We start from the raw sequence: 14,695 nt of genomic DNA on the forward strand, positions 1-14,695 counted from the left end.
CTTTCCAAAAAAAAGTTATTTTTTGCAAGGTCAAAATCCTCAGAGGAACCACAGCAGATTAAGATTTTTTTTTACCCCTTTTGGACTTCGTTAATCCAACTGCTTCCATACCTTTGACTGTACCTCCGTTCATATTCTCTTTCTCCCACAATACTTTCCTAAACTTTCTCCTAACGATTCGTAGTCACGTAAACAATTCTCCTAAGGGCAGCATTACACCACGCATTACATAACACCCATCCCAAATCGAAGTCTATTTTCAAGAGGATCAATACTTGATCCGGCAAATCTATTGCGCGAGCAACAACTCGAGAAAAACAACTCGCAGAAAACAACAATGCCTCTTTCGCTTTCGCGAGGATCAACCGGCACGCAAAAAACAACATCGGGAAAACAACGTCTGTATTTGTCACGATCGAAATCTTACGCAGTAGCTCCAGGGAAACAGTAGTTTTGTGTTTACAAAGGGTGGAATGTAAGATCGCAAGATGGGGTGGGATTCCACGTGTCAGAATGCGTGTTGCTTGTTTATCAGATTAATTAGTTTAGTTATTTAATTAGGTAGATGGAGCCTTCGTCTAAACAGCTAAAATAGTACAGAAAATGACAAAAATTATAGCACTGTTTCTACAGAGACTTCGTCTACGGCAGTAAAGAGAATGACAAAAAATATTTCTCGTTGTTGATTATTATCACTATCGTACTATTGCCTACAGTACAAGATCGGGTTACGACAGCCTAAACCGACCTTAGGACGTTACGTACCGCCCAGAGATACTGCCATTTCAATGGGGGTATTTGGAGAGAACTATCCCAGGCTGGAAGACGACAAGGTAAAATTGATACTACTGGATATTCTCATTATATAAACATTACTTAAGCTTCTTTGCGGTGTCCCTAAGGCTTCTAGCTGCAACCCCTTCCATTCCTTTTACCAAACCTCCGTTCATATTCCCTTTCTTCCATCTTCTTATTTACCTCAATCTAATCCTAACAACTGTTTCAACGTGATTTTCATAGCTGAATGACCTCGTAGGTCATTCAGCTGTTAATCAGCTCAGTGGTCTGGTAAAACTAAGGTATACTTAACTTTAGGTTCCAGCGCTTGGCCTGTGGCCTAAATTTTTTCAGTCCAGACCCCATCTTGCACAAAGGGATGCCAATTGCAACATGTTCTCGCTGAAGTGATTTGTGTATTTACCTTTGCAAATTGAAAATGAGGGGATACAGATTAAAAGTGATTAAGATTCTTACGCAATGGGATGTGTCCACAGCTCACGTGGAATCTGCAAATAACTTCAAATAAACGGAGGGATCGAAGACGGTCAACAACGGATAAAATACTGGAGAGAAAGATTGTAAATAGCAGAGGAATTGCGTAAAACTAGAGGGATGTTAATAAAGGAGAATCTCACAGTCAACAAGGACGTGGTACTTGAAGCAAAAGAATGTTGCCAAAGAATATGGTCGCAATTTACAGTAAACAGGAGAAGTGGTTACGAGAAATCGTATGATGAATATTGCTGGGAATGTGACTCTTATTATTATTATTATTATTATTATTATTATTATTATTATTATTATTATTATTATTAGGCACTGAATTATTTGCCTAAAGGGCATATGAATCGAACTATATATATATATATATATATATATATATATATGTATATATATATAAAATAATTAACTAAGATACACAAGAAAAGAAGAAACTCCGGCGTAATTGAGATTTCTGTAAAGCTGCTATAGCGTATAATCAAGGCCACCGAAAATAGATCTATCTTTCGGTGGTCTCGGTATAATGCTGTATGAGTCGCGGCCCGTGAAACTTTAATCACGGCCAGGTGGTGACCTGGCCTATATCGTTGCCAAAAGCACGATTATGGCTAACTGGCTAACTTTAACCTTAAAATAAAAACTACTGAGGCTAGAGGGCTGCAATTTGGTGTGTTTGATGATTGGAGGGTGGATGATCGACATACCAATTTGCAGCCCACTAGCCTCAGGAGATTTTAAGATCTGAGGGTGAACAGAAAAAGTGCGGACAGAAAAAAGCGCGGACGGACAGACAAAATCGGCACAACAGAGTTCCCTTTCACAGAAAACTAAAAAAAAAAAAGGTTTTAAGAACAAAACACAAACGATAAGCGGAAGAAACATTCGAAATAGCGGAGAAACATCTCCTACAATCAAGAGACGCCAAGGATGAAAGAGAAGCTCCCAGTCACTCTATATAACGGACAAGGGCCACATTCTAGTGATTTAAATGCAAGTGTCGGCGCCGACTGGAGATTTTGCAGTCCCGCTGTTCCAGAGTGAGGCTGCGCACTGCGCCTGCTCCTGCGCCTGCGCAGGAAACACACGAGGGAAATAATGAGGCTACGTAACCTAGCAATAAATTGCGCATGCGCAGACAGTACTCTCGTTTTCAGGTCAATGTTGCGTTGTTCCCGATAGGTGATTTAGACCAAGGACGAATTCTTCCCGGTGTCATGCCGCTATTATTTTCGGGGAAAGGATGAGTCATTGTTACTTAAACTCTCAGCCGAGGTCCATGAAACTCTCAGCCGCGGCCCATGAAACTCTCAGCAACGGCCTGGTGGCAGACGAACGAGCGTGGCTAACTTTAACCTTAAATAAAATAAAAACTACTGGGGCTAGAGGGCTGCAATTTGGTATGTTGGAAGACTGGAGGGTGGATAATCAACATATCAATTTGCAGCCCTCTAGCCTCTGTAGTTTTTAAGATCTGAGGGCGGACAGAAAAATAGCCAACTCTATAATAGTTTTATTTTACAAAAAACTAAAACGGTTTACATTTAGCCTATGTCTTCAATATTTATGTCCAAGGATTCAGTTTTATTTTATAAGAATTCATTTTTAATATCAATAAGAAACATCTGTTAACAAAATAGAACAAATCTATATATCAGAGGTCAATCATTTTCTATATCCAGTTAAAAGAATTTGGAGAATTTTATGGTCGTGAATTTTAAAAATTCCTATTTTTTTGTTTTTGCCGTTTATATATTCTTCTTTTAACATCAAAGCGAAATTAATTAAGTGATTTTTTATAGCAACTTGTTATCAAAGGAAGAAATATCATGGATGTCGAAAATATGATTTGTTAATATGAAGTATACATTCATTCATACACAAATATGTATATACATTCATATAATACATATATATATATATGTATATATATATATATTATATATATTTATGCTTTTATATATATATATATATATATATATATATATATATATATATATATATATATATATATATATATATATAGAGAGAGAGAGAGAGAGAGAGAGATTTACCATATACTCATAAAATTACAATTATTATACCCTTGTATATAAACCATTCGGACACATAAATATAAAAAAAAACTTAGCAAAACCATAATTTATCACTACAAGAATCAAACTTGGCTACTTTGTATATATGAACACATCTTCGCCTACGATATCAGATGTCTCGTTTCAGAACAAAAGACTCCCGTGAAGCGCAAAGAGAATGAAACAAAACTTCCAAGAACTTTTCAGAATGGCGTAGTCACGCTACCACAAGAGGGGACATCAAATATACATAAACATTGTGACAGTGAAAATGCGCGCGAGCGCACGCACAGGTGACTTTTTCTTCAAGGACACCTCGGCGAGTTAATAGCTGTTTCGATGGCGGTATTGATTCGGAAGTAGCAAGTGTACTGTTCATCAGGAGTCACTACGACTTTGACGAAAGCCGCCTCTGAATGTGGAGGGGAAAGATGGCGGTTCTGTGGGCAGAACATGAGTCGCTCTCTTTGCGTAAGGGACGCATCTGCTCACAAAATATATCTCTGAATGTTATTAAAGGATTTCAATGGCATTTTACGGAAGAGTAAGTCTGTGGCCAAGGAAGATTTCAATGAATTTTGAAATAAATTTCACCGCGAATCCTCATTTCATAGCTGTTCACTCGTTCGCTAAATGTCTCAAAATGCTTTTGACTGATTTCAGTGGGATTTTAATACACAGTGGACTATGGGCCAAGGGAATACTGAATTCATTTGGGAGCGTTCTTGGTCCGCTTGCATATTTGTTCTTTAGCATGTAAAATCCTTCTCAGTGTCTCTTCTTCCAAAAGAATGTGATTATTTCAATCTGTCTTTATTGGTAATATATAATTCTATTCCTGTTCTAAACCTGTAATCTTTCTGACTGACTAAAGTGACTGCTGGTATCACAATTATCCTTATTTGTATAACATAACAACATTACTTTTTAACTTGGACAGTTAGAACGATTTAACAACAATAACAATAATCTGGTAGGTCTATGTCACGGAGACTTCAGAAGAACTGTAAATAAATTAGTGAAAATTCATGTGCCTGTCAGCAGCTGTTACGGTAGCAACCGACTCAGTCTCCGTTTTAGAGACCTCATGCAACTCTTGGTGTCCGTATTAGCGGGAGGGAGCCGTTGCAGAGGAAATTCCTCACCATTACTACTACTAATACTACCACGCTGAGTGTGTCAGGTGGGGAAGTGAATTCGAATTATGAATGTTTTGCCCTAATATTTTTCTTCTTGCATTTTAATACGTTTTTGTCTATCTATCTATTTATTAATTTATTTATTTAGTTTTCTTTTTTAAGTAAGCCTGACAAGCATTAAGACTGACACTATGTATACCTCGCATCTTTCTTTTGTTATTGTGTGCATATATATAAATTTATACATACATATATATATACTATATGTACACACACACAAATATAAAGCTTCAACTGCCGTTTCACATCCAATTCGCTCTACTGCGGGAATATCACCAAAGGGGAATTATATTTGGTAATGGTTCAGGGCCTGGGAGATTCGAACTCCGACAATACCTGTCTACGACTTTCAGCCGATGTGCTAACCACTCGGCTGTCAAAAGAGTGGTTTGCTAGTCGACTGAGAGAATTAGATTTTAAACATTTGTAGTTTAATATTTGTGTGTAGAAAATGTCATGGCGATGTGATAAAAATCCATATATATGTGTATATAAATATATATTAATTTTTATAAACACTTTATACCCTTTTCTCCTTTTCAATTTTCATCTTGGGATGCGGCTGCTAGCCCCATGCCCTTCCCCATCATAGTTCTCAATAACTACAGTTAACTAACTACCATGCACATAATATACTGGTAAGACCAATGATGTATTTTTCAAAGAAATGGGCCTAAATCACTTCCCCTCCCCTGGGATCGATCCCGGGACTTCCGCTGGTGAGGTGTGACTGTGTGTGGGTGTGTGGGAGCGTGTATGTGGGTGTGGGTGCAGCTGTGTATACACAACATAGGAAAATTGAAAGTTAGGTGTTACACAAGAATTTTTGTTCATTTACCCACAGTAATTACCTTAATTCCTGTCTCCAAGATTTATTGCCTGATGTTACATACATTATAATTACGTTAATTACGTGGAAAAGGTTCCAAAAATAACAAAAGAGAACCTTAGTTATTTAACAAGAGGTTAGTGCTAAGAGGTACAGGAGTCAGATCTCAACAGAGTTTTTTAAAAATAACAGGGAATCACATTAGAATTACGTTAATTACATAGAAAGGAAAAAGGTCTATTAGATATATTTAAAATAAGTCGTCACCATTATTATTATTATTATTATTATTATTATTATTATTATTATTATTATTATTATTATTATTATGCAGAGAAAAATAACCACACAACAGCAGCATTTCATTGCTTTTAAAACAGCAATCTTGAACCTGTCGAGACCCAAGACTGCATGCTTGCCTCCAAGCAAGCAGGCACAGAGACCCTGTGGGGAGGTTGTTTTGGTAATCGCGCCGTAATTATTTCATTCCCTGGGTTAATGAGGGCTGAGTGTCATTGCCCCGTAATTATAAGCTTACGGTACCTAGTTCCCACCCCGTTCCCAATGGTGTCGCCATGGGTACCCTACTCCTAGTAGGTGTGGGCGTGTTAAATGTAGATGTGAGGACGTCACAGTAGTTTTGTTTTGCTATTAGATCGGATTAAACTGATGATTGTCTTGTATGATTAAAGAATCACACACACACACAGATATACATATATATATATATATATATATATATATATATATATATAATTTCTGACATATCATACGTCAAATTTCTGAAGGTCCAGGTCTTTCAGTTGAAAGGCAGGGTTCCAACTTCTTTTACGACTTGTACGGCCTGGTGGGCAGCACCTTGCCTTTCAGTTGAAAGACCTGTTTGGTCCTGTGTGAGTCAGAGATTTGAGTCAGTGATTTATTTATATATCCATACGTGATTTATATATATATATATATATATATATATATATATATATATAAACATATTTATATATATATATACACATACATCTCGATTGAGAGACACTGGAATAAGAAAGAGGAAAGTATACAAAGCAGAGAGAGAGAGAGAGAGAGAGAGAGAGAGAGAGAGAGAGAGAGAGAGAGAGAGAGAGAGAGACTCATTCTCACGAAAGTAGGGGCAAGATAATAATTATTCTCTGGACACAACCGTGAATATTGTCGTCCCACTGTCTACCGTGATACGTGACTCGGGTTCCCTATAGTTACTCTCAGACAGGTGATTTACTCGTTTTAGCATTTCATTTGTCCTACGACCAGTGCCTAATTGCTCATTCTACTCCACCTGGCATTCGGTTGTGCAATGACGTCATCCGCATGTATCTGAGGTGGCGTTGGATCAATGATTTTTGTTTTCTGTAGAAGAAAACTATTGAGATGGCTTTGTCTGTCCGTCCGCACTTTTTTTCTGTCCGCCCTCAGATCTTAAAAACTACTGAGGCTAGAGGGCTGCAAGTTGGTATGTGGATCATCCACCCTCCAGTCATCAAACATACCAAATTACTGCCCTCTAACCTCAGTAGTTTTTATTTTATTTAAGGTTAAAGTTATCCGTAATCGTGCGTCTGGTAACGGTATAGGCTAGGCCACCATCGGGCCGTGATTAAAGTTTCATAAGTCGCGGCTCATACAGCATTATACCGAGACCACCGAAAGATAGATCTATTTTCGGTGGCCTTGATTATACGATGTACAGAAAACTGGATTGCGCCGAAGAAACTTAGGCGCATTTTTTACTTGTTTGTATATTAAAGACAAATTTTGCAAGAAATCTACGTTAAGTTTATCGACTTGGTGCAATTATGATTAATTATGATAATTCGTTGTGATAATTTATTTAATTGTTTCGTAGAATATACCATTTTCCTACCATCAGCAAATCTTGATATCAACATAAAAATGCTATTTGATGCAAAGTTTACCAATAGAGTACAAAAAGTGTTATTATTTAAGTACAGAGAGAGAGAGAGAGAGAGAGAGAGAGAGAGAGAGAGAGAGAGAGGAAAGGTACCCTTTCTATCGTCTACCAGTCGATTGCAATGGGCGCTATTCCATCAGATCAATCATTAGTATTTGGGTCGATCTCCCCTTGCGAAATTATATCGGCCCATTATCCCCTCCTTGTGGAACACCGGTTGCTCGTCGCATTTATGATCGTCAGCCACGTCTCTCTCTCTCTCTCTCTCTCTCTCTCTCTCTCTCTCTCTCTCTCTCTCTCTCTCTCTCTCTCATACACATCTGTCTGTCTCACTGACAGTTATCAATAGAATTTCTTGGAAGAGTTAATTAGATATATTGTGACTGATCCAAAATTTATTTATTTTGATTTTCAAATCGATCAGTTAACTCTATTATAATTTTTTTTTATTTTCGCATCCTCCTATAACCCTTTCAATCTATTGATAGGAGTTATAAATATGCGACCATCGATGTATTGCTAAATTACGTAAGCGGGATAGATACCCTCTTCTATATTCTGTCAATATCGTGGTCTAACTGGTTGACAGATTCGAAAATCAATCAGGCTACGAAAAATTTTCCTACGGGTTTTATATTGTCGTGTGACCCATATTTAATAATAATTTAATAACAATAATAATAATAATAATAATAATAATAATAATAATAATAATAATAATAGTTTGTTTGTTATTGTCGTGACTATCACTATTAATATCTTTTTTTGACATTCATCATTTTACCAGCACAATAACCACTATTCTAATATTAAGTTATAATCAATCAGGAACCATCGTATTTTTTGGAATACTTCTGATTTTAGTCTTGTTAACCGAATGGTTCTTTTGCCGTACTCCAGCCGTCATCCAATTATAGGAGAGGAGAGGACTTGATGCTATTTCCGAAGTGGTTGTTTTTTCCAATGTTATTTGCTTGTATTTTTGCTTGTTATTTTTTATCCATTTTCCGTGTTTTTTTCTAGTTTTTCACACAAGGGCTGTTTTCTCTCTCTCTCTCTCTCTCTTCTCTCTCTCTCTCTCTCTCTCTCTCTCTCTCTCTCTCTATTGATCAGGACGAGTTTTTTTTTCTGGTGGAAAAAAACTTTCATGCAGAGGATTGCTGTCAAATGCCCCCAGACACTCTTGAATCATGCCCGGGGTATGGAATAATGATGAAGGAGGTGCCCTAGTATTAGTTTGTGCCTTGTTGCCTTATTGCATTTACGTATATATATACATGTATATATATAAATATATACATATAGGTATATTTATATATAAATATTCTTCCAATAATAATAATAATAATAATAATAATAATAATAATAATAATAATAATAATAATAATAATAATAATAATAATAATAATAAACTACTTTCAGTATAGATTTTAATTTATATAAAAATCAAAAGTACTTTGGATATTTTCCTTCATTAATAATAATAATAATAATAATAATAATAATAATAATAATAATAATAATAATAATAATAAGAAACAACTTTCGGTATAGAATATAATTTATATAAAAATCAAAAGTAATTAAGATATTGTCCTTCATTAATAATAATAATAATAATAATAATAATAATAATAATAATAATAATAATAATAATAGTCTGTAGCAGCTTATAGAGCACAAATGCAAGCACTATCGAGGGAACCCAATTTGCACTAATATTCCCATGAAATATTTGTAAACAACTTGGGACACTAACAGATAAAAAGTGCGTCGCCCAACAAGGTCTTTCATTGCTATGAATAAATAAATCCTTCTCTTGTTATATAAATCACCTGTTCCTGTCTGTTCGTAAGATATACATATATATGTATATATATCTTTTCTCTCTAGGAAAGATAAACTGCAGGAGACATTAATACCAGAGTAATGATACTCTGTTCCACGAATCTCTGAAGAAATTAGTTAAAAGGCGACTCACTCCTACGGCGGCTTCGGTGGTTGCGTTCAGTTATTCAAAATGCTTCGTGAAACACGTTTTCATCACCACCGGTCTGACAGCAGATGATCTCAGGCGTTCTACGAAGAGATGGAGAGAGAGGGGGACAGTATCGTTAAATGCTAAGTTTCTTATTATTATTATTATTAGATGGAATATGATGGTTATTCACTGAACAGTAACTGAACATGGTCTAAATCTTTCAGTCTAAATCATCGATAATTTAAATTTAACCGAATAAAAAGCTTTTTACTTCCATAGAACACTAATCATCTATTAGAAGGAATGGCTGTTAATTAAATTATAATGAAAAATACGTAAAAACAATGAAGAATGAATGAAAATATTAAAAAATGAAAAATCCATCCGTCAGGCCACAACGGTAAATCATCATGCACTTGGCATCCAACGCGATGCCAGCAGCGTTTTATTTCCTCCCAAATGAAGTCATATTACTGTGCAACTACAGATCCTGGGTATTCCTTGGTATTTTGCTTTATTGTATGTACTGTAAGTGCCCTGGGCACGTCCGATGCCCGGGGTATTATACTCCCACACGAGCGAATTTCGTAAATAATTCCTGTGAAGATGAATGTTTTTGAGGTCAAAGAGGCACGATAATTATTTTTTTTCTGTCAAAGATAAAAGATGTTTGTTAGATTGACATATATCTACATACATACATACACACATACATATATATATGTATATACATACATTAAATATTATGCCCCTTTGGATCTAAGCAGTGAATTAGGTACATGGTAGCTAGACGACTTTGGTGGCCAAAGGCCTGGTTTAAAAAGGTTATGGGTCTAGAAACCTCATCCCAAAAGATTTAATAATAATAATAATAATAATAATAATAATAATAATAATAATAACGTTCTTATTAGTTCCGGTTGCTGTGTACAATGTATTTAATGCTTTAATAATATATAATAACGTTCTTATATAGTATCCGGTTATATATATACAATGTATTTAAATGCTTTCAAGTTCCTATAGAGAGAGAGAGAGAGAGAGAGAGAGAGAGAGAGAGAGAGAGAGAGAGAGAAGAAAAAAATATTCACTGTTATAGGACAATATAAACGAAGGTAATTAGAAGCTAGGCATAGCCACGATTTCTCTCTCTCTCTCTCTCTCTCTCTCTCTCTCTCTCCTAATTAATTCAATCTACATGAGATAAAGAGGCGATACGGTTAATAAGAATGATATTAATCATTCATAGGGTTCTTTTTAGAACTGGTCGATCGTTGACCTATTGAATAATATAATGATAATAATTATTATTATCTCTAAGTTTTGGAACCCTTTCTTAGTGGGGTAAACGGTTTGTGCTGAATAATAATAATAATAATAATAATAATAATAATAATAATAATAATAATAATAATAATAATTTATAGAGTGTAGGTTGCTTTAGTATTTAGGAAAACATGGAAAAATATTGGTTTGGTCTACATTCATATTGCGATAAGACTATTTTTAGAGCCATATTGATGTAAAATATTAAATCATGAATTATGAAAAAACAGTGGGCAGTCCCACCCGCTCTCTTGCGTCAAGAAACACCCTGTGGCCAAGGTAAAACCTTTTAAATACTTCGATATAAAGGCGGTTTTAGAGAACTTAAGGAATTATCCTATAGTTACGATACAAGGAGTTTTCACAATCTTGGTTACCGGAAATTGATTGTGATTAAACCAGCGAGGGAATTTTGTCGTAATATTTCATTCATATTTAGCGTGTGAATACCAATTCCCGTCTGCCGGTTCATCAGAATTCGAGCTGTAATCTTATCTTACTGACACAAGTCCTTATTTTTTCTCTAGATAGTAATATTATTATGAAGATGTGTGTACCAACGGCTGCGGTACCAAGCTTGCCAAATTAATATTTATGTTGATCTCACGTGGGCAACATTTGATGCCGAGTGTAGTGGGGGTTACGTACAGTTGCCAGGCATATATTTAATTGGTGTTAAGATACCATTTCCGTTAATAAAATATGAGTGATGATAAGTATAATTTAAATGTTTTTTATAATCGACATTTCACCGGTAATGATATGCAACGAAACCCGATCGCATCTTTTCACAAGACTTTATTGCAAGGTGGCTAATTCGAGGCGAGTTGACAGAAAAAGTTACCTGGGCGTCGATTTTTTGAAAAAACGGGCGTTACATCGAAACGAAAGCCTGAGAGCAATAATGATAACGACATTTTGAATGATTTCAGAGTAGTTTAGCGACAGTTGTGTATGCATGGGACGGTAACGGCTTAAATAACGAGCCTCCGCGACGCCGCGCGCGAGAGTGTTGGAACGCCGCCGCGCACGAAGCATTAAAAGAGTAGCGTAGCGCGTCGTCTGCAGTCAGTCATCGCCATGAGTCAAGAGGGGATAGATACGATCGAGTTGGAGTCCTCGCGCATGGCGTCGGGCGGTCACGACGCCGGCGACGAGGCGCACCTGTCGCCGACGACCCACTCCAACAGGTCAAACAGCGTGTACGAGACCAGGTACCAGAAGTCCCTGCGCCACTACCTGACGAGGGAAGCCCTGCCGAAGGAGTCCCACTACAGGAACCTAAACTCGATTGTGGACGGGTCGGCAAGACCCACTTTGGACGATCTTCACAACAACACTTATAGGGAGCAACAGGTAAGTCAGTCCTTCACTTTGGGTCAGAGGTCACTCTTTTTTTTTGAGGGGGGTCAGATTCCCACCCTCCTTAGATGACAGGCGTCAGGGAAGGGATTTTGTTTGTTTTAATTGTGTCGGTGGAGACACGACAATGTTTTTTTTATTATTTTATTGACAGTCAAAAGTTGGAGTTTCTTTTGTGTATAAAAACAAAAATATTAAATTATTTTTTTAATAACTGGCAAAGAAACAGACGCGATATTCCTTTATTTATTTTATATTTGTGTCCGTGCGAACTCGTGCGTGCTTGCGCGTGTGAATGTGAACCAATCACGGACAGTTTACGAACAGTCGAAGCTTGAAACTGCTTTTATATATATAAAAAATAACTGATAATTGGCAGAGAAACGGACGGAATTTTTTAATTATTTATTTGTTTATTATTTATTTGTTTGTGCCCCAATCACGGACATTGTTTATTCAGTAATAATCGAATCTTGAGATGTTTTTGTGCAAAGAAAAACATTTATACTAGACATTATTTGTTATACGTTATTTATTATACGTTATATTGTATCGAAACTTGAGCTGCTTTTGTGTGAAGAAAAAATATATACATTTATTATACATTAGTTATACGTTATTTATTATACATTATGCATTATTTAATATACATTATTATAACAGAGAAGTGTGATATATCGTTGTGCTACTAAGAAAATGTCACTCGGATATTTATTTATTTTTGTTTTTGTATTTTATTAGTGAAAATTACCACGAATAATTCACGGTGAAAATGTCATTTCATTTCCTCGAAGGAATAATTGAGTGGCAGTGAATAATTTCGTCAAATAATTATTTCGTTAAATAATTTTACATTAAATAATGAACCGACTGTGATGTGAAGGTACCACGAATATTATTAGTTATATATTATATAAAACCGGTTAACTTACGAAGGGGTAAGAGGTAGGGTTGACAGTGCGGTTTTTTTAAGTCTCTCTCTCTCTCTCTCTCTCTCTCTCTCTCTCTCTCTCTCTCTCTCTCTCTCTCTCTCTCTCTCTCTCGTAGTAGTAGTAGTAGTAGTAGTAGTAGTTGTAGAGTCAGGTCTAGTTTACTTGAATGAAATTAACCCAAAACTTCGTCATTTTATCTAACAGGCCTAGTGATCGACAAGGTTGTGGAATGTACGTCTTGTAATAAAACGTTATATATCAGCATGCGACCAGATTATCATCATTATTGAACTGATATTTATTCTTTGTTAATGCTTACCCAAGGCCTAGTCATTATTATTATCAGGTGTGGGAAAACATTCAAAATATAGGGTCAGAATAAAGCATTGCAAATGTAAATAGGCCTAGCGATTAGGCTGGACAGTTAAGTTGGGAGTCGATGCATTCACCTGTTGTTTATTTATTTGCCGGTTCATATTTCATAAATTTATGAATGGATTTTGGGGATGTATTATGTAAATATGTCGGCTGTGAGCCAAGGCGTGTTTATCGGTTTTAGAATGGATTTCGAGCCAGAATTTTTTAATTTTTTCAGTGGCGCCTCTGAAGTTAACGAGGCTCATTCCCTTTGGAATTATTTATTTTTAAAACGATAATTGTGGCAATAGCTTACAATGGCAATGTTCAAGAAGTCTATCAGATAAACTGCGATTTAAACTGATTACTGTTTGACCTCGGTTGGAAGATGCCACCAACAAATTGATCGATTGACCTTTGTAAATCTACGATAATGAAGCGTTTTCCTTTCAACAACATATCCGAAGGAACCGGATTTAATTCCAATGTTTTTGGGGCAAAAGTGACATATGTTGTCGTATCTGATTTCAGTTGATTGATCGTGGGGATATGAACGAAGTAATTTCGTATACTAAAGATGGGTTGATTTGACCGTAGACATTAGCTCTTTAGAGGCTTCGCTGGGTCGGGCATGATAATCCTTTGCTATTTGGGCATAGGTCTGATAGTCATTTACTGTTTGGGCATAGGTCTAATAGCATTTGCTATTTGGACATAGGTCTGATAGTTTCAACTATCGGGACATAGGCCTAGTAAGGCATTTTTTAGAAACCGTACATGATCAGCTAAACTATTAAGGCGTAGGCCTAGGAATGTAATTTTTATGCAGTCCTTTATTCGAACATTTTTTTAACATTTGGTAGGAATATAATGGCGTAATTTATCGTAGACATAACAGCTTTAGTTGTTGATCTTCAAATGTGGTGTTGTTTGATTATGAAACGACATGGCAAGTGAATGAACATTGACATGCCAAAGTTGTCAGGAGTAAAACATCTGATTTTAACCTGATTTATATTAAGTAACTTACTTAAAATGTTTTCCCGTCCTCGAGACGCCGAGAGTGAAAGTGTTAGACAGGTTTTTTTTTTTTTTTTAAACTTGTGTAGGCGAGACATTATTGTAGTGGGATATTTTGGATGGTCATAGCAAGGACTGCAAATAATTAAAGTTGTTCCCATAATGAAAGAAAAAGACAGGCATCTAATCCCAATTTCTGTAATAGGCCTAACCACCATAGACCTATATTAGGCCCTAGGTTAAACTGCACATGTCTTGTACCGTAATGGACTTGGGAAACATAATAATGTCCTATTTCATGTAAATGCGTTTTTATGGCAGTGATCCGATTGATACTGACCGTGTACTGGCGTTGCAAATTCCGAAGTATTAATATTGATAAAGGGAATATGTT

General features: G+C 36.0%; 1 protein-coding gene across 9 annotated transcripts in view; it reads left to right on the forward strand.

Annotated features, from left to right (window-relative positions):
- The first annotated feature begins 11,638 nt into the window (after nt 1-11,638).
- The window catches only part of LOC136855915 (bumetanide-sensitive sodium-(potassium)-chloride cotransporter-like), a 120,150-nt gene continuing 117,093 nt past the window's right edge, over nt 11,639-14,695 (forward strand). For 7 of the 9 annotated variants that reach the window (XM_067133377.1, XM_067133378.1, XM_067133382.1 and 4 more), the window contains exon 1: nt 11,684-11,986. In XM_067133377.1, coding sequence (XP_066989478.1) covers nt 11,711-11,986 — 276 coding nt within the window. In that variant the 5' untranslated portion in view covers nt 11,684-11,710. Of the gene's footprint in view, nt 11,987-14,695 lie in introns of all 9 variants that reach the window. The other 2 variants (XM_067133380.1, XM_067133379.1) reach the window with 2 other exon arrangements.

Source organism: Macrobrachium rosenbergii, chromosome 33, assembly GCF_040412425.1.
Source record: "Macrobrachium rosenbergii isolate ZJJX-2024 chromosome 33, ASM4041242v1, whole genome shotgun sequence".
Taxonomy (NCBI): Eukaryota; Metazoa; Arthropoda; class Malacostraca; order Decapoda; family Palaemonidae; genus Macrobrachium; species Macrobrachium rosenbergii.